The sequence below is a fragment of the Cervus elaphus genome, chromosome 20 (assembly GCF_910594005.1).
Source record: "Cervus elaphus chromosome 20, mCerEla1.1, whole genome shotgun sequence".
Lineage (NCBI taxonomy): Eukaryota > Metazoa > Chordata > Mammalia > Artiodactyla > Cervidae > Cervus > Cervus elaphus.
Window position 1 is genome coordinate 121,991,831 of NC_057834.1, and position 19,696 is coordinate 122,011,526.

Here is a 19,696-nt window from a genome sequence, read left to right on the forward strand (position 1 = left end):
TCACCCCCCACCCCCTGCTCCCAGTACTGGCAGTTTGGATCTGAATCTGCTAGGCATCCCATGGGAAGACCTCCTTCCATAGACTGGGGAGGTTTATACCCTTCAAACAGATAAATGGCTGGCTGACTTAACACTGAGAACAGAAGGAAGGAGGGAAGGATTAATGAAGAGGCAGGAGGAGAGAAATGACTTGCTACAGACTGGAGAGGTGGGAGGTGGGGACAAAATGAGCTGTCTGAGCAGCAGCAACAGGTAACACAGCCACAGAAAGAAAGACAGTACGTTGGGAAGGGGGAGGGGGAGTGAAATCCTGAGGAGCATTTAGGGTTGGTCTTTGGGCTTGGCTTCACTTCTCCCTGCCCCCGCCCTGTCTTGTTTTTCCTCTCCCCTCTGTTGATTACATTTCGTACTTTGTAGACCGGAATCAGTTGTCTGACATGAGGAAAACTGATATTAGGAGATGCTTCCTCCATCTCTCTGTCTTGTTGGGAAAAAGGATCCTGCATCATTTTGATTAAGATGCTTTGGAATGATTATTTTTTATCCCCTTATCCTAGGTGTTCACAATACTTAAAAAGCCCCCACAGTCATACATTTATGTGATGAGTTTTGAGTTCTAGCTGTGAAAATTGAGTCATTGCCTAAAAGGCTGGAACAAGAGTGTTCCCAGATTGACATGAGCCTAGCCCACCCCCACCCCCGCCCCCCAGGCTGGCAGGTCTGCACAGAAGGGTGAGCAGGCTAGGACAGGCACAGATGGTTTGGTGTGTTGAGTGCTGCCATGGGCAAAGCCTGGTTAGGTACTGGGAGAATCAGAAGGGAGGGAGGAGGACTCTGGCGGGGAAGTCAAGCATTATGGAAGCTCTTCACTTGAAGTAAAACTGCCTTGGAATGGGCTTGTTTAGACCCTGTCCCTCTCTGTAGTGGCCAGTAGGAGAGCTTGGTCCATGGTAGTAAATGTCTGTTGTGTGAGTTCCACTGTTGAGTGCCCTGGTCAGTGTCTAGTCCAGGGGAGGCCCTTCCAGCCAAGGACTTGTCTGAAGGCTGACTGCTGGCAGAGGCTCTCACTGGGAGGTGCTGATGTTGCTGAAAGGAAAGGAAGTGCAGAGTCCACAGTGAGGTTGATAAAGTAAAATCGGCAAGCCAGGAAAGGAAGTGTGAATGTTGTTGAGTGGAAGAGAGGAAACAGAAGGAGGTGTCGTTAGCCAGTGCTCAAGGGAATGGAAGGGAAGGTGTTTCACGGGGTTAGATGTGGGCAGAGGGAAACTGGTTAGGAGCCATTACTTGAAAGTGGGTTAGTGGGTTGGACTAAGATGGTGATGGTGGGAATGGAGAAGAGTTATGTGTTGTCACCCTTAGATATGCTGGGAAAGAAACAAGCCTGAGAACCATGCTCTTGAGTAGCTCGTAGCTTTTTTGGGTACTGGTGGGCTCTGGTTGGCAATGGTGCTAAGAGATTTGGTGGGGAGTGGAGAGAGGAAACCTGCGGTGGTTATAAATGGAGTGCTCTGCACTGAAGGCCTGTGTCAGAGACACCTGCCGTAGGTGAGCTTAGTGGTGATAGAGGCAGTTACTTTACTCTTCTGGGATCTGTTTGATGAACTGCTGTGACCGTGTCCTTTGGGAAGTAGATGGTGATGGTGGATAGGATGATAATTGGCTGAAAAGCTTGGAATCTTGTTCTACCAATGTGATAAACTGAGGGCCATGGCTTGAAATTGCAGTGTCTGAAATGGAGTTCAGGGACTCTGTATTGATCACAGTCTGTGCTCCCCGCCTCTCCCCAGCACTAGCAGGTGTGAATGAAAAGCCAGCTGATCAGCTGAAAGGGATTGGTGGTTGGGGATGGAGGAGGCAGGGACTGACTGATGACTGGGAGGAAGCGTGTCATTCTGATAAGGTCTGCTTTCACTAGAGAGGTAAGGGGACCAGAGTAACAAGGGGCAGGTCTTAGAGAAAGTTCATGGTATGGTGTGGAGGTGGTGAGGTGTCTCCAGCTTGGAGCCTCAGGCTATTGTAGGAATTGCTGTGATCCTGATCTACATCTGTGGCCAGTGTTAGACTTAATCAGGACCAGGGGTATAAAGATAGCTCCTGCCTGATGTCTATAATGAGAGGTCTTCCTTGGAGAGGTATCCAACTCCACTTTTTGATTCATTTGTGTAGAAGGAAGATGTTTTTCTGGAGAGAGGAGTATGATGAGTGCTCTGTGGGTAGTTGATGCCCTGGGTCTTGATCACATTCTTGAAGGGAGCAGGCATTGCCTTGGCAGGAGGACCTCTTGCAAGCTTCCTAACAGAAATGTGTCACCTTGCTCTACACAGTTCTGGGATATGACATGTCAGCTTTTCCACCATGGATCTCTGCAGCCAGGAGAATGAAATGTCTGATGGCAGAAACCAGGAGTGGTTGGCAGATATAAAGGGCTCACCTGAGGGGCTTGAAAGTGGGCTGAGCAAGGGTTTATTCTAAGAGCCAAGAACCCTGGGCTCTGATGTTCTTTTGTCAGTATGTCTGTGATAAGGACTTAGTCACACAGATATTCTAGACTATACCTTGGCTAAAATGTGGTCTGAGAACCAGGGGCATCCCCATCCCCTGGGATCTTGTTAGAAATACGGAATATCAGGCCCTTGTTGTTCAGTCACTAAGTTGTGTCCGACTCTCTTGTGACCCCATGGACTGTAACCTACCAGGCTTCTCTGTCCATGGGGTTTTCCAGGCAAGAATACTGGAGTGGGTTGCCATTTTCTTCTCCAGGGGATCTTCCCAGACCGGGGATCGAACCCATGTCTCCTGCACTGGTAGGTGGATTCTTTACCACTGAGCCATCTGAGAAGCCCGTTATCAGGCCCAGCATTAGATCGAATGTAGTTTGACAAGACGTCAGGTAATTTGAAGTCTGAGAAACACTGTTCTACTCCACCAGTGGTTCTCACACTTCAACAAGTCTCGGAATTACCTGGAAGCTTTTTAAAACACAGATTGCTGGGCCCACCCTCAGGGTTTCTGATTCAGAAAGTCTGGATTGGAGGCCAGAAACTTGCATTTCTCATAAATTCCCAGGAGATGGGATTTTATGTTGCCTGTAAGGGACTATGCTTTTAAGTCACTGACCACCTTAGCCTTCTCGTCTATAAAATAGGGCAATGATACCTGCCTGCCTTACAGAGATGTGGATTCCTATGAGCCAGTGTGCGAGAGAAGTGTTCAGGCAGCGTGGACAAGATGTTAGTCTGTGTCGCTTGCTTACTGGTCTTTTGAAAATCTGCTGTCATGGCAGCACACGTGTTTCCCTGGCCTGGCTGCTGGCCGTCGGGCACACAGAGGGCAGGGTATCTATGAAGCTCCCTTGGGGGATGCTGTCTTCTGTGAAGAGACTAGTGGCCCCTGGGACTGTGAGTGGGGATTACTGTGCACGGTTTCCTGAAGCCCAGCTAGCCTCTCTGGGCTCTTCTCCTAGTTGCCTGGCCAGAGCCCGCTCTCGGCCTGAGTGGGCTTGGTGTGTCTTGATCACCTGTTACTCAGCCCCACCTCTTCACTCCTGGCTAGTGGGTCTTCAGTGCAATATTTACATTGATTGGAAGAAATGGACTTTGTCAAACCAAGCCTCTGATTCATCTTTTATGTTACGTAACTTTCCCCACCGTATTGGGTGATTAACTGAACAGGCTTTGGCTGCTGCATGTGCCCTGGTGCCAGAATGTGGACTCTCAACCTCCCCTCAAAGTGAGGCGAACCGAGGCAGAGGCTGTTCTGTGAGAAGCAGTATAGCAGAGTGATTAGGAGCAGGGACTCCAGAAATGGACCCTCCGGATCTGAGTCTGGTGTCCACCACCACTGTGTTGTGCAGTATGACCTGCCTTGAGTGAGTTACTTTTACTTTGTATGCCTCAGTTGGCATTATTGGCAAAATGGGATTAATAATATTACCAATCTTATAGGACTATTGGGAGGATAAAATGTAAGAGCTTAGAACTGTGCCTGGCATGTAATAGCTATATGTGTCAGCTCTAGTTAGGAGAATTACTACTAATGTTATTTTGACTCATGGCCTCATAGTAAGCTATTGGGGTACAGCAGGTGGCTGGGAGGCAGGCCCTCCTTCTCTGGGGAGCATAAAGAGAGCCTGCAGGTCCTCTATCAACACGTAGACGGAGCCACAGCATTATCCAAAGAGATTTTTTCCCTCCATTAGAATGGTAAGTTGAATTTGGCGCCCTTCCACTTCTATGCCCTCCTGTAGGGCTGCCCCTGGGGACCTCTCCTGCACACAACCTGAGATTTGTTTAAATTAATTCCCTGACAAATGTAGGTATACAGGTAGCTGCAAAGAAATCATTTGGTTGTTTGCTGCCCAGAAGGGTCAGCTTCACAGAGGCCACTAATATCAGAAGTTATTTACAATTGAATATCTGAAGATGTTTGAACTGAGGCTGATTCAGAGTCGTGTGTCTGTAGACACCAGCTTGTACACTCCTGGGTGAGGATGTAGTTTCTAAGATTTTTGTCTCCTTCATTTATTGGTATTATATATTTTTAAAAATTCAGATTTCAGTAAAATCTGAATTATAATTCAGTTTGCACCCTCTCCCCCCTGTAAAGAATAGCAGTCTCTATTTTCAGCCTCTTTTCTATATTTTAATTGCTTTGGGGTCTATGGGAATGGGTGAAGACGGACGTGTAGGTGAAAAATCAGCCTTGTGCAGCTTCAATTTTTTACCCTTCCTTGTCCTGAAACTTCGAGCATCAGCTCTCATCTGTCAAAGTGTAAATCAGCAATTAAAACCCAAACAGCCAAATGCCAAAGATGACCTGAAGCACAAAGCAACTGACAAACAAGTCCGGACAAATCGACGGGTAATTTATAAGCTTTGCCCTAAAATCTAATTATTTGGCAATTCGAATTTGCAGCCAGCCAGGGCTCGGCAATAAATTTAACCCGCCATAAATTATTTAGGAGCAGGCTGTGGTGTAAATCAAAACCACGAGTGTTTGTTTAAGAAATAAGCTCCTTGTGCATAAAATGTCTTTTTTTTCTTCCCCCCCAAAGGAGAAACTGTTAAGTCGACTACGGTCCCTTCGTTACCCAGTGCAGCCTGCATGTCTCCCTTCTCTCTCTCAACTTCCTCTCTTCCCTGTGGTCAAGAGGCTCCTTGATCCCTTGGAGAGAAAGGTCTTGCCTTTGCATGAAACTTTTATCCAAAAATCTTTCTCTGGATAAAATCCATGTTTTCACCAGGTACTGCATTTTCTGCCTTGTTGTGTGATGATGTTGCTTTTGGATTTCATCAAACCTTTCTATGCAGGAGTGCACACTGTTTGGATTTTGAATCAGTGGGTGGAGAGAAGGCAGATTAGTTGTAAACTGAGGGAATGCCAGTTCCTGGGTTGAGAAGGGGACCATGAAAAATCTGCTCATTTCAGAGAGGACCATAGAATGATTGACTCAAGGCAAAGAAGAATCTGTGCTTTGGAGAAAAGGTCTGTAAGAATGCCACACTATTAAACCCTCTGACCCATTGTCAAAAAATGGCTAACCCGAAGTCCTTCTGCTTAAAATCCTTTTGTTGTTGTGTCTTTGAATATAATCTTATCATGGCAGACACTTTAGCTTAAGGGAGTTTGAATACACTGAAAGCAACCTACACATTTATTCCTTATAATCTACTGATTGTGGTTGTGAAATTTCATTTGAAATGCTGTTGCAGTTTTGTCTTCAGTTTATCAAGAGAATCACTGGGGTTCCTACTTAAGCAATTAGAAAGTAGCTGCATTTGAAATCTCTGCTCCAACTGAAACTTCTGCTTAAAAAGATAAAAGACTATTTGCTTGGTGCTTCCTTTTTATCTCTCTGTCTTCCTTCCCCTTTAAAAAACTATTTACAGCTGGCATTTTATTGAGTGAGACAGCAGATACAATAGGTTTGGAACCTTGGGTACTTTGAGAAATCCAAGTTCTAAGGCTTTTGTGCTTAGTTGTCAAGTTGTGGCTAGTTCCCATCCATCATCAGCAGACCAGCTTTTTGGGGTTGTGGTGCTCTGCCCTTGGACAACCTAGTAGTGCAGGTCGAGGTGGACGGTGTAGGGTGACCAGCTGTCCTAATTTTAGCAGATTTCTGCTCCAGGAATCTGTGGTCCCAGGCACACAGAAAACTGGGCCGTTGATGGTTTGTAGCAGTCGAGGGAGGCTGGGAGATGAGAGGCAGGGGATCTGGTAGAAAGTTCTTTGCAGCCTGGCTCTGCCACCTCCCATCTTGTCGCCTTAGGTAGGTCACATTACCTCTCTGGTCCTATGGAAAACTGTGAGAACAGAATTTTCCTGTTAGAGGCATGCTCTTGGTTTCTTGCTTGCCATTTATCAGTCCCTTTATGTGTTTACTTACCAAACGCTGAGAGTGGGGTCTGTGTGCTGGAACAGACCTGGGTGCTAGAGACGCAGAGTGAAGGCTCACAGTTCTTGCCCTCCTTGAGCACAGAGCCAGCACTGTGTGTGTCCCTGCAGCTGTAGTGGAGGCTTTTCAGTTGGAATTTTGCAGGACTTTCTGCCTGGATATTTCACATTCATTGCTCTTATAACTCAAGAACAGTCTTTCTTTTTAGGAGATAGAGCACTGAGCTCCTTAAAGACCGTCTTTCAGACTAAAAGAATCAGATCTTTCTTGACCCTTCAGATTTTGAGAGCTCTTAGTCCTACTGTCTTTAAGTCTCATTTTCCTCATCTGGAGTCCCAGCTCTGTCCCTTACTAGCAGTGCAACCTTGAGCAAGTGACAACTGCTTTTGGGGTCTTAGTTCTGTAAAATAGGCCTAATAGGGATACCCATTTGATGAGTTGTTAGGTAGATTCAATGTCATCATTCCTGTTGCACATTTAGCAGAGTGTCTGCCACCTCTGGTGGTGGTGTTCAGTCACTCAGTTGTGTCCAACTCTTTGCAACCCCATGAACTGCAGCTTCCCTGTCCTTCACCATATCCTGGAGCTTGTTCAGACTCATGTCGATTGAGTCAGTGATGCCATCCAACCATCTCATCCTCTGTCATCCCCTTGTCCTCCTGCCTTTAATCTTTCCAAGCATCAGGGTCTTTTCTGATGAGTCTGCTCTTCCCATCAGATGGCCAAAGTATTGGAGCTTCAGCATCAGTCCTTCCAGTGAATATTTAAGACTGATTTCCTTTAGGGTTGACTGGTTGGATCTCCTTGCAGTCCTAGGGACTCTCAAGCATCTTCTCCAACACCACAGTTCAAAAGCATCAATTCTTCAGGGCTCATCTTTCTTTATGGTCCAACTCTCACGTCCTTACTTGACTACTAGAAAAACCGTAGCTTTGACTAGAAGGACCTTTGTTGCCAAAGTAATGTCTCTGCTTTCTAATGTGCTGTCTAGGTTTGTCATAGCTTTTCTTCCAAGAAGCAAATGTCTTTTAATTTCATGGCTGCAGTCACCATCTGCAGTGATTTTGAAGCCCAAGAAAATAAAGTCTGTCACTGTTTCCATTGTTTCCCCATCTGTTTGCCATGAAGTGATGGGACTGGATGCCGTGATCTTTGTTTTTTGAATGTTGAGTTTTAAGTCAGCTTTTTCACTCTCCTCTTTCACCTTCAAGAGGCTGTTTAGTTCTTCTTCACTTTCTGCCATAAGGGTGGTGTCCTCTGCATATCTGAGGTTATTGATATTTTTCCCAGCAATCTTGATTCCAGCTTGTGCTTCATCCAGTCCAGCATTTCACATGATGTACTCTGCATATAAGTTAAGTGAGCACGGTGACAATATACAGCCTTGGCATACTCCTTCCCAATTTGAAACCAATCTGTTGTTCCATGTCTGGTTCTAACTGTCAGCCACATAGTAAATAATAAATGGAAAGAATGAAATGATTCCATCTTGTGTTTGTCTCTGAAAGTGTTGGGGCCAGCTCCTCACTACCCCTTGCCCAGGCTCCCAGCACCTTGGGGAGAGGAGACACATCTCATTGTTTCTGCCTTTGTGTCTACACCCAGCCCCTGCCTGGTGATTAGTAGGTGCTTAATAGTATTGGTTTATGACCTGATGATGACAACAATATGACTTACCTTCCAGGATTAAAAAGGGTAAGATAAGGAAGTGTATTTAAAAACATGTATAATAAAAAGCATAACCCTGGGTATGTTGCTCCTTTAAGATACTTCTCACAGTGCATTGTTCATCATTTGCTTTTCTGCTCTCTGGTTCATGTACTTCTCAGGCAGACCACATCTTATCTCTAAATCACACTCCCACACCTGACCAGGGTCCTATACAGAGTAGATGCTCAGGTAGTTTAATTGGATGCAAACATCATACAGAAGTAAGGCATTGTGAAATTACTATTAGGGCTGGAAAAGAGGGCTGTTAAATACAAACCAGTTCTTCTTTCCTTCATGGTGCTGCCTTTACACAAACAGACATCCAGCTGTTCCTTTAAAAAAAAAATTCTTCCAAAGGGAATGAGGAAATTGAGGGAGGGCAAAGGAGGAAGGGCAGAATAACAGGTTCATGATCTGAACAGCTGCCCCTAGAAGCTGGCACTTAGGGACATCTCATAAGCTTTGGGTGGAGTGAATGTGATCAGCCTATAGCTTTGGGGTTCCCTCTCTGATCATTATCAGCTGAAAACGTGTAAAGTGTCTGGCCTACCCCAGGTGTACAGGCTGCAGAGTTTTGTCAGCTGGTACAGACTGGGGCTCCTCTTCCATGAACCGTGTGTTGAGAACAGTGCTTTGAGGTTCTGGGCTTGTCTGGGCAATATGGAAAGGTTAGAAGTAGCTAAGTGAGGTCCTTTTTGTTCTAACTCCCCAAAGGGTCTTCTATCAGAAGTTCCTCTTTTGCATCTTCCATGGCTCAAAAGAATATGCCAGTGTGTAAGGTTGTTGTTACAATAGTCGATGGTGGTGCTGAGGTAGGACCCCTGCAAAGTCATGTTCTGAGATTGGGCTTGTTCTTGATCTTGGAGAGAAAGCTTGGCTGATGGCCAAACAATGTTGGAGAGGTGTTTAGGATAGGTCCAATCTGCTGCATGCTGGCCCGCAGACATTTCAGAGGAGTTACCCCTCTTCATACAGAGCCAAGGCTGGCTTGTTCCCCCTCTCTGGGAGGGTGATTTTGAGTGTGAGCACTTAGGTTGGGCTCCATTTCCCCAGGGGTGAGGAAGCCAGTGGCAGGAAGGATTGAGCTGCAGCAGGGAAACCCAAAGGCCAAGTTTTAAGAGTATCTACTGGGAATGCTGACTCGATGCTGGTCAGAGCGGGAGCTGAAGCGCTTACTATTTTACAATAAATACTAATAAAATTCTAGATCTATAATAACATTTCAGATCTCTAAAACAAACCATGTGCTTGTAAAAAAGTGGAAAGAGATCAACTTTAAGCCATAAATTCTTGGTAATAGAGGGTTTTTTTTCTATTTATGTTTGATAGATATTTTTGTTTCCAGAGGAATGTCAACTCCTAATTTCATAATGTATCATGGGCTTAAGAAAATTGAATTTAATAAAAGCCAGAGATGAATGGCATCCTTAAAGGTCCCAACACTTGTCTTTATTAGCAGGACAAACTGCAGGTCTCCAAACACTGCTTCTCTCCAAATGAAAGTTTAAATGAAAAGTACAGTTGTGTCACAGGTTAAATTTCATTGTGGGCCCAGCTAACATTGTTAGTGAGGAGCTGGCTGTATTTGTTTCCTTAGACACCAGGGCTGCCAAACCCACCAGGCTATGGAAGTCTTTCTGTTGGGGAAGTGTTTCTTCTACTTAGTGGCAGAGGAAGGATATCAGAAACGACCCTCACTCAGATGAGCCCCACCTCAGAGTTAGAGCCTGGAAATATTGGGTATCTGGTTTTTCAAGGGGACCAGTGTGCACTTTGTGTGTGTGTGTGTGTGTGTGTGTTTTGTTTTTCAGAGCCAAGCTCTCCTCTCTGGCCTGCTTTGTGGTTCTCTGGGAGGAGAGGCACCACTTAGTTTAAGCAGCAGCCTGGGCCTCCTCTCTGCCCCGCCTCTGCCTCAGTCTTAGTTTTTCCACCCTTCCTGTCTCTAGGGGCTCCTGCCAGCTTCCCCATCCTTGGGGCAGCCCAGGGAGCCAGAAGCTTTGAATTTCTCTGTCATGAAATCTGGCTGCCTTGGTTTGGTCTTCAGTCCTGCTATGATCTGTTGGATCAAGATGCTTGAAAAATGAATCCCATAGAGCAGGTGTGTTTGGTGGGGAGACACCAGGCTGCCTTGGAATATCAGGGAGACAGGCCATTTCTTCTTCCGTCTCCCCAGTCATCCGTTTCCTGAATGCAGTCAGGTGTCAGCAGCTTCTCTGTTGTTTCTCTGGGCTGTCCCTGGAGAGAACCAGTTTGCCTTGATTTTAGTGATGCTGGAAAGGTCCTCAGCAGAATGGGCGACCTGGGGAAAGGATGCCACTGGAGCTGACTGCGGGGGCCACTGATTGGGCAAAGCCCCCCTCCTGCCTCTGCAGTGGAGGCCTCTTTCACATGCTAATTTTACTCGGAGGGTTTTGCTTTTATTTATTTTTTTTATTATTTCCTATTTGTCTCTTCCAGATGTTTTCAGGGCAGTTTTTTTTTGTGTGTGTTGTAAACTAATTCCATTCATGTTTTAAAAATTTATGAAAGCGCTAATAAAAATGTCAAAGTGGTAAAAATGTTAGCTTTTCCTCTGCTTTGATTAAATTTTGCAAACTGTTTTTGAATATTAAAAAGCAATAATTTTTTTTATTCTCTCTCCTGGCTTCCCCTCGTCTCTCCGGCGCGTGCGTGTTCTCTCCGGCCCTCTCCCCACTCTCTGGCGTGTTCCTCCCTTCCCAGGAGCGATGTATGAGGCGGGCTGCACAGTCGGCATGCTGCAAGCCTGTTTGCACACCAGGACCTTGGTGCTGTGCATCTCTATTAAGTAACGGAGACAAATTAATCTTAGAGACACCAAACAAATTGTCACTCCTCCTCGTTCTCTTCCATTACGTTCCAGCGGACTGGGAAGGGCTGGCTAAGCGACTGGGTTGGGGGGGGAGTGGTGCTGAGGGGTGAATGTGCTGCCTGAGAGAAAGGTGGGAGGCACTAGCTCTTAATACTCTTACTCAGGTTTCTCCTTCTCTTCAGTATCGTCTTTGGCTCCTTTGACTTTGTTTATTGCTCATCTCTCTTTTTTTTTCTTTTTGTAAAAGCTAACGAAACTCATTGGCTCTGTTTAAACTTCATGCACAGAGGTTTGTGCATTAGTCTGATGGCTGTTTATCTATGTGACTGGAGACTTAGGCCCCTTCCAAGGAAGGGACCCGGGCAGGAGGAAGGCGGTTCTCCTTTTAGGGGCTGGAGTGAGCAGACCCCTGCTGGAGAACCAGGGGTGGAGGGAAACCGGGCCGGATGCTCCCACTGTCTCCTTCCCCTTCCCAGAGACAGTGGGGGTGGAGTGTGTCAGTCCCTGGAACCTGTGAGGATGTTAACAGTGGGAGGGTCAGGATTATAACTGAGCTGGCATCTTCTCACTCGAAGTCTTCAGTTTGACCTGGCAGGAGCTAATGAGTCCAAAACACTCACCCATTCTTGATTCGGAATTATTTGAGATGGTTAGTTTATTTTTATTTTTTTAGATGGTTAGTTTAGAAAAAAACAACTGATTCTTCCTTTTCTGTGCCTTTGCCATTCCAGGAAATCATCGAGTTCCCCATCCTGAAGCTAAATGGCCGGACCATGGAGATTGAGTCTACCTTTCACATGTATGTCCAGCCCGTAGTCCATCCACAGCTTACTCCCTTCTGTACAGAGGTAAGGGCCCTGGCTAGCGGCAGGCGCTGCTGGGACAGGAGCTTGGGGATCATTGGTGCTCTATACTGGCTGCTTAGGGAAAGCATAGTTCTTCTCAGAGGTTAGGGCAGGTACACATTGGGCCCAGCAGTTGGCTTTTTACGAAGTCTGCCACTCCCCTTGGATCACTGTGGTCATCGGGGAGCCCAGGGAGAGTAGTGATTCACTTTCCAGCTTCCCTGACACTTTCCCTTCCTCGTCGTCCCTACCTTTCCTGGTAACTAGGCACTTGGAGTCTAGGAGTGGGGTGGTGGCTCTGGGTTTTAGCTTCTTTTCAGTTCCATTTCCCCTTAGGGTCCTTGGCAGGAGGTGAAGATTTCAGCTTCTTGGTTATATTCAGGCTTTCTTAGCTGTCTGGTGATGTTTTTCTGTGCTTGAATGAAGTGGTGCTCTGTGAAGCATTGATGGAATTTGTGGGAAGCACAGCGCTATCACTAAGGAAAGAGAAGGGCAGTCCAAGTGGGGTATGAGGACAGCCTGGCCAAGGCGGAGATGTCTTTATCCTTATCCTAGGCTGCTTCTGTACTTGGCCACCTTGCCAACAGTTTAGTGTGGCTCCATTTTATGGATTGTGAAACTGGGACTGAGATCTTGGTGCTTGCTGGGGGCTCAGAAGAGCCATTGGCAGAGAGGAGGTGCCCCGGAAGAGTTTGACTCTCAGGACTGTATGAAGAAGCCTTCTGTGCCTGCTTTTCCCTGTGGTGTATCATGTTACGTGCTCTATGCTGGGGTGGTGGAATCATGGGCCAAGTGTGTGTGGTAGCAGAGATCCTGGGAAAATGTGAAAGCGAGGAGATCAAACCAGTCAATCCTAAAGGAAATCAACCCTGAATATTCATTGGAAGGACTGATGCTGAAGCTGAAGCTCCAGTCCTTTGGCCACCTGATGTGAAAAACTGACTCACTGGAAAGGAAGCTGATGCTGGGAAGAGATTGAGGGCAAGAGGAGAAGGGGGCAGCAGAGGATGAGATAGCATCACTAACTCAATGGACCTGAGTTTGAGCAAACTCTGGGAGATAGTTAAGGATGGGGAATCCCGGCGTGCTGCAGTTCATGGGGTTGCAAGGAGTCGGACATGATTTTGCAACTGAACAGCTAGCATTTGGGGTGAGAGTACGTTAGAGACTTTGTGCTGTCGTCCAGGGACCTGCTTTCTCTATATGAGTGAATCAGGAGGACAGAAGTTCTTGAGTAATCCCCAAACAATCCCTTTGGTGTGGAAGGATTGGGGAAGTGCCTACCTGTGCTGGTTGGGGAGCTCAGTGGTCTCTGATACTGACTTAGCCCAGATATGGGGTCTTGAGCTCCTGGCCTTGATGCCAGTGCCCCAGGTGGGCCTTTTGTTGTAGGCATCCATCTGCCAAGGTGTCTAGTCTCTCAAGCCTTTTGTTGTTCCAGCCAATGATGATGAGGCTTACACTGGGGACAACTTTTCTCCCCTCATTCCCCTGGGAATTACCTGTACCACTAGGGGGCGCTAATCTGTCCTGTTTCCCCCTTTGGGGAAAAAAATCGTCATTTTAATGATAATGATGAAAATCCCCTTCCTTATGGGAAGGGAAGGGAAGACTTTCCTGAAACTAGCCAGGTTCTTGAGCCCTCCACTGGCCTGAAAGTGTAGTGTCCTCTTATCTTTTTCTTCCTCCTCTCTGTGTGAGGCCTCCCCCTTGGGGCCTCCAGTTCCATCTCACTGCCTGACATCGACAGGCAGGCCTAAATTGGGGGAAGCTCGTACTTGTTTAGGGATGGAAAGGAGCATTGCTGGAGCTCAGCTCTGGGCAGGAGTGGACGCTTGAGGATATTGGGAAACTGGTGTTTTTCAGAGCAAAGTTGCTACTGCTTCTCTTTTGAGGGAGGGGAGAAGGGATTGCAAGACTCTGATGAGAGATGTTTCTTTTTTCTGGAAAGTCTCACCAAAGGACACGCATACATAATTTGGAGGGTAGTAGGCTTGGTGGCATGGGATCCTCCTTATGAAGCCTGCTCTGAAGCGAGGCTGTGACTGTGCTGTAGGCATGGATTCTGCCATCCTCTCTCAGGCTCCCAGAGCTCAGAACTCTCCCTGGCCTGGTCCCTGACTTTTCATCCAGCCTTCGATCTCCCTGCTTTACCTCCCCCTCACTTTCCTCAGTCCGCCTCTATATGTGATGGTCCTTCTGCCTGGGTGCCTCGCCTGCCCTCCTGCTTGTCCTCCAGCACTCTGCTCAGGGTCACCTTCTCTGGGAAGCCTTCACTGAGCCCAGGCTGGGCCGTGCTCAACCCGGCATAGCATAGTCGGATACATGATACTGCAGTCATTTATCCATCCCCCCACTAGACTGTGAGCTCCTTGATGGCAGAAACTAGATGTGATCCCTGTCGGTCCTATCCTTAGGCCCTGACACCAAGTAAAAATCCATGTTCCTCAAGTGACTGGTGTCAGGGAGTTTTTCCACCACAGCCTGCCTCCCCCAAGACTAGCTGTACTGCTGCTCACTGCTCTTTTGAGTAAGTAACGTCTTCTTTGGAAAACCTCAGGTCATCTAGATATCGCCCTGTCTTCATACTAGATGGATTGTAATGCCAAGGGAGGCATGGACACAGGATGGGGCTGTCCTTCTGAGACCTCATCCAGTCTGGCAGTATGTGCCTTTGCGGACATGGGGGGAGATCATTCCAACCACAGGGAATCTTTCATTGGTAAGGGTGAAGAACAACCCCAAACCTCCAGATTTTTCTAAGCAGGTCCTCTGGGAGGATTTTCTCTCTTGCACCAGAAGATTTTTTTAAGAACCCTGGCCAAGTGTGTGCATGCGCAAGCACATGCTTGTATTAGGAGAGAGACAGGCTCAGTGCTGGGCAGTTGGAAGAGGGGTTCTGCCTTGAGTGAATCTGCAGCCTGCATGCAGACACTCTTACTGCTCTGAGGGATGAACATGTCATTAGCCTTCTTGAGGTCCTTTCTTAGTCCCAGTTGATAGGCTGCCTGGAGATGTTGTGACAGAAACAGGATGGGGGTGTGTTTTCTTCCTTCCCAAGCCTGTCCCTACCACCTCTAGAATCCACTCCAACTCATTATGTCTCTGCCTCTAGCAGCTGGGCTGCTGCACAGTCCCTGACCATGTGCAGTCCTTTTTGTTATTGTTGTCACTGTGGAGGGAAAAAAAAAAAAACAAACTAGGAAAAAATACCCATTTTGCTAAATGCCAGTAAAGGGCTTTGTCTTGCACCTGTACTTGTAAAGGGTGAGATTTATTGGTCTCTTTGTCTGAGGAGAAAGAGTGGGTCTGATTATCAGATTGCACACCAGAGACAAGTGCTTATGTAATCAACAAACTGTCTTGGTGTCAGAATACGATTGTGCTGGAGATAAACTGTGAAGGGAGAAAGCATTGGATGCTGACCTGCTATTGGCAGCGAGCGTCCAGGGCTGCTTCCTGTAGTTGCCCGTGTTTACGAACGAGGAAGCCCTCTAGTCCCCAGACAGAGCTCTGGTGTGGGTAGGGGATCTCAGTCACCAGTCACGTTATCAGTCAGGGTCAGAAGCCCCTCGCCTTGTGGTTTCTGAGTCTGGGGAAGCGGGAGTTAATCTGTAATCCCTCAGTGAAAGGAGCCACGGAGCACACATTAATCCTTCCTCTCACCTCTCCTGCTTTAAGTGGTTAAGGTCTCTGAGCTCTGTTTAGCCTGTGAGCCCTGGTTCTCAGCTTAATAAATACTTGGCTTTGCTCTAGTACCTTTCATTGTGAGGATGTGAAAGCTTTTTACAAACATATATTAACCCAAGTGGGAATGGGCTTAAACAGCAGCGTGAAAGATTTAGGTTAGGCCTATGGTATAACTTCCAGTATATATTTTATTATATTTTCTCTCTTCCTCACAGTTTCTGGTATGTCTTATAGGTTGTTGGTATCAGGTACGGGGAATGACTTCTTAAATTTCACCCTCCACCATCTTCATCGAGTGCCTTGACTGAGCTGATCAAATGTGGTCCATTGTTGGAGGCATTAATATAGGGGAGCGAGGCCCATTCCTGAAACGATCTCACGCCCCTATGTCTCTGGGGGTTGAGTTCAAGTCCCGTAGCTGTAAGCTGTAAGCCATGCCTTGGACCACAGGTGGTTTGGGAAGCATGGAGAGAGGGAGGAAGCCAAGCTCGCTAGGCTCCTCCCAGGCTGATGATTCTGGGATTGCTGACCACTGCGGGGAAGTGTGAGAACGCCCTAGAATCCTGGAGGCCATCTGCACCCCCGCGTTGGTCTCCTGTGTGAGAGGGATTTTCTGAAAGCTCTTCAGAGTTCATCTGAGTGACCCTTGGTGGGAGTCCAGAGGAGGAGACCTAACGTTGCCCCAGGAAACTCAGACTGGACACGAGCCTGTGCGCAGACCCTGGGGCTTTCCCTGACAAGTGGCTGTGCGCCCTCTTTTCCAGGATTGTCCTGATCCAAAGCCCCAGCGCCAGGCTTAGGGATGGACTCGGCCCTAGGAGAACCTAGCAGGAGAGAAGCTGGGTGAGAAAAGGCAGCAGTGGGTGCAACCAGTCATCTGGCTGTGGGACCTGGAGTTGGCAACAGGCCTCCTCCAGACCCTGCTGAGAGAAAACACAGGGCCCTGCCTGCTCCGTGTGGCTCTGGGTGCCGACTGGACTGGGCCAGGACGGGGCTGCCAGGAAGCACTCAGATTCCACAATGGCAGGGTTGCCATGCTTTTCTTCGCTGCTGGATCCCTGCTTGCTTGAGTGGGGCCCCGCCTCTGCAGCAATAGATGCTGACTGAATGAAAGACGTCTCGGCACTCCATGATGAAAGCTGCAAACCTGGGGCCCTTCCCCGTCCCCACCCGCGCCCTCAGGGGCCACCTTTTCTTCTCTTTGGCTCAGGCCCTCCCTCTGCTGGGCAGTTCTTTGGTCTTCCGAGCAAGGAAAGGGTGTGGAAGTGCCAGCCGGGTGGGCATGCTGTGGGTTAAAGCCTCGCGAAACAACAGTGTAGTTAATCTTTCTAATTTATTTTCCTTTTAGACCATGGGAAGTCTGTAGGCAGCAGCTGTTACCCAATTAAAATACAGATTAATATAAAAACAGTTTCTGGAATATAAAATAGAGTGGCTGTGTCCTTACACTTCCTTAAAATACCACCTAATAATGACTTGATGAACTACAGAAACCCACCTAGAGGAACTCAGCGTTCTTAAAATGAAAATTTCTTCCCTAAAAGGTGTGTATTACCATTCCGTGTAAGTCGCTATGAGAAAATAACCTTACCTCTTAGAGCCAGTGGTTTCTGTGAGTTGGGTATTTGGTATTCATTACACATAATTATAGTTTAATTGGAGTTTAATCCCCACCCCCCACACTTAAAAAAAAAGAGAAGTTTCTAAGCAGGCCTGAGATGCTACTCTGTGTGGAAGTGGCCGGGGGCATGCCGGCCACGGTGATTTCCAGCTGGGTCCATGTCTGTGCAGGGGCCTCCTGCCGCAGGCCCTGCAGGCAGCCTCTCTAGTCTGCACTTGAGGGATATTTTCCACTTCAAAATAAAGCAGACCAAAGCACCAAGCTGGTTTGAACCTAGGCCTGACCTGGGTGGAACAGAGGCCCTTGAGTGAGAAGTCCTCTAGACTGGGTTTGAAGGCTTTTTCCTCTGCTGAAGGTGCCGGTTTCCTGCTTGGCCAGCCAGTATCGAAGGCCCAGGTATGCAGGGTGAAGGGTGGATGCCTGGGGGCACCCTTGCCCTTCACTGGTGCAGAGGGGGAAGTGCTGGACACTGAGGCTCAGAGAAAGGCGGACTTGGAACTAGAGGTGCTGGTCCCATGTGGGGGCATTCCCTGAGTTCTGCAGGAACTCCTAAGGAGCCTGGAGGTGAATTTACTTGGGCTTCCCGGGTAGCTCAACTGCTAAAGAATCAGCCTGCAATCCAGGAGACCCTGGTTCGATCCCTGGGTTGGAAAGATCCCTCAGCCTACATGAAAACTAAAGCCTTGATAGCTTCCCTGGTGGCTCAGATGGTAAAGAATCTGCCTGCAATGTGGGAGACCTGGGTTTGATCCCTGGGTTGGGAAGATTCCCTGGAGGAGGGCATGGCAGCCCACTTCATTATTCTTGCCTGGAGAATCCCCATGGACAGAGGAACCTGGAGGACTACTAGCACAGTAATTCGGGAGGGGTTATTGTACCTACTGAATACAAAAAATGTGTAAAATCAGATTTTCTGCAAAATGAAAGCTGAAAACAGATCTGAGACCCAGCCGGTCCTCCCTATGTGGATATGCATCCCCATCTTGGGGCAGGAAGTTGTGGGGGAACGTGATCCCCAAGGCTCCTGTCAGGTTTGGAGCCTACAGCTGTGCAGGTCAGAGGCTTTACTGTAGAAGGAGGAAAACAGAAAAGACTCCAGTCCAGCTTTGAGTCCCTGCGTCCCCAGTTTCCACCCATAGGCTATTTCTCTTTCCTTTCAGCTCACCGGGATTATTCAAGCCATGGTGGATGGTCAGCCAAGCCTGCAGCAAGTGCTGGAGGTAGGTTGAGTGACCTTTAATTCCTGACCTCTGACCCCTTCCTGCCGCCTTCCTCTCCCTCCCCTCCTGAGAATGTAGCTGTGTAATTTGACTATGATTATGGCTTGATTAGAATAACATTTGCTGTCACATCAGTGACATGCTGTTGAGAGTATTGAACCATTGATCTGTCATCTCCAGCTGTTCCCGTCAGGGTTACTGACAAGATGTCCGCGCGCCCCCGGGAGTCGGTGGAGGCCCCGCCTGCTCGCAGCCCGAGGCTGTTGCTGGCCGTTGGCTCCGGTGACTCGGGCAGCCTGCGCCGGGCGGCTGGGAACAGGGGAGCCGAGCTGCGGCACTGCGGGCGGCCCCGGGGACTGGAGGTGTTTTTGTTTAGCTTTAGTGTTGGCTTCTTGTGGCATGTGAGCTCTTCATTAACTCACCCAGAACTCCCCATTGATGGCTTTTGTTTGCTGTCAGCTCCTCCAGGAGGTGCGGCCGGCCTGCCTGCCCCACTGCAGCTTGCCGCTGGATGCGTTGTGCCTGTCAGGGGTGCGGAGGCTGCACTGGGTAATGATTCCTAATCAGAATAATTACAACAATTGCCTATGTGAGGAAAATCAAATTAAAGGCTTTAGAACCCTTGGCAGAGACCACACTTCTGGGATGTTCTCCTCGGGGAGCTGGAAAAGGTTAAGATGCTGCTTCTTGTGCTCCAGCCTGAGGGAATCGGGAAGCTGTGCTCGGCCTCAGCTCATCTCCCACCCCCGCTGACCTGGGGTTTTCAGAGAGGGAGAGAGCCCCCCCCCCCGCAACTTCTTCTCTAGGGGGAGGGGAGAAAAAGCCTGTGGATCGCATTAGATGCTTTATTTATCCTTAAGAGCAATAAGCCCAAAGCTCTGCCCCAATCACAGGGGCAAGCCGAGTGTCTGGGAGGATAGCAGAGCACACCTTCCCTGGAAGGAATCCACCTGGAGGAAGTAGGGTGGTGATGGGAGAGGGAGGAAAATCTCCTTCTTGAGCCCAGAGGGCCTGTCCCTTGGGGGAGAGAAATGCAGACTGAGTTTCCTGGGGCTCTTCAGGGTGGAACTAGGGCCAGAGAGACAGGTCTAGGCTCACCCAGTGGCCAAGTGTGTTCCCGGTCCCAGGGAGCATGCAGGCCCAGGCTCTGTGGCTGGTCAGGCTCTTGAAGGATTGGGAGAAGATGAGCTCTGAGGTGTCTCCCAGCCCCACTGACCCTCTTCTTGGGTGGGGAGATTCACCCCTATGACTAAGGGGTATCCTCAGCCTGGACTGCTCTCTCCAAGACCAGACTCAAGGAGAAAGAGGGGACCCTTCCATCCCTATCTTCCAGCTAGCTTCCCAGAGCGAGGCCAGGGGACAGGCAGCTTTTCCCTGGAGTGTCTC

The 19,696-nt window shown here is 48.3% G+C and overlaps 1 protein-coding gene across 9 annotated transcripts in view; it reads left to right on the forward strand.

Moving 5' to 3' along the window:
- Window positions 1-19,696, forward strand: part of ERI3 (ERI1 exoribonuclease family member 3) — a 128,504-nt gene that overhangs the window by 21,223 nt on the left and 87,585 nt on the right. For 8 of the 9 annotated variants that reach the window (XM_043878383.1, XM_043878388.1, XM_043878380.1 and 5 more), the window contains 2 exons: window positions 11,666-11,782; window positions 18,251-18,310. In XM_043878383.1, the coding sequence (XP_043734318.1) occupies window positions 11,666-11,782; window positions 18,251-18,310 (177 nt within the window). The remainder of the gene's footprint in view (window positions 1-11,665; window positions 11,783-18,250; window positions 18,311-19,696) is intronic. The other variant, XM_043878381.1, reaches the window with a different exon arrangement.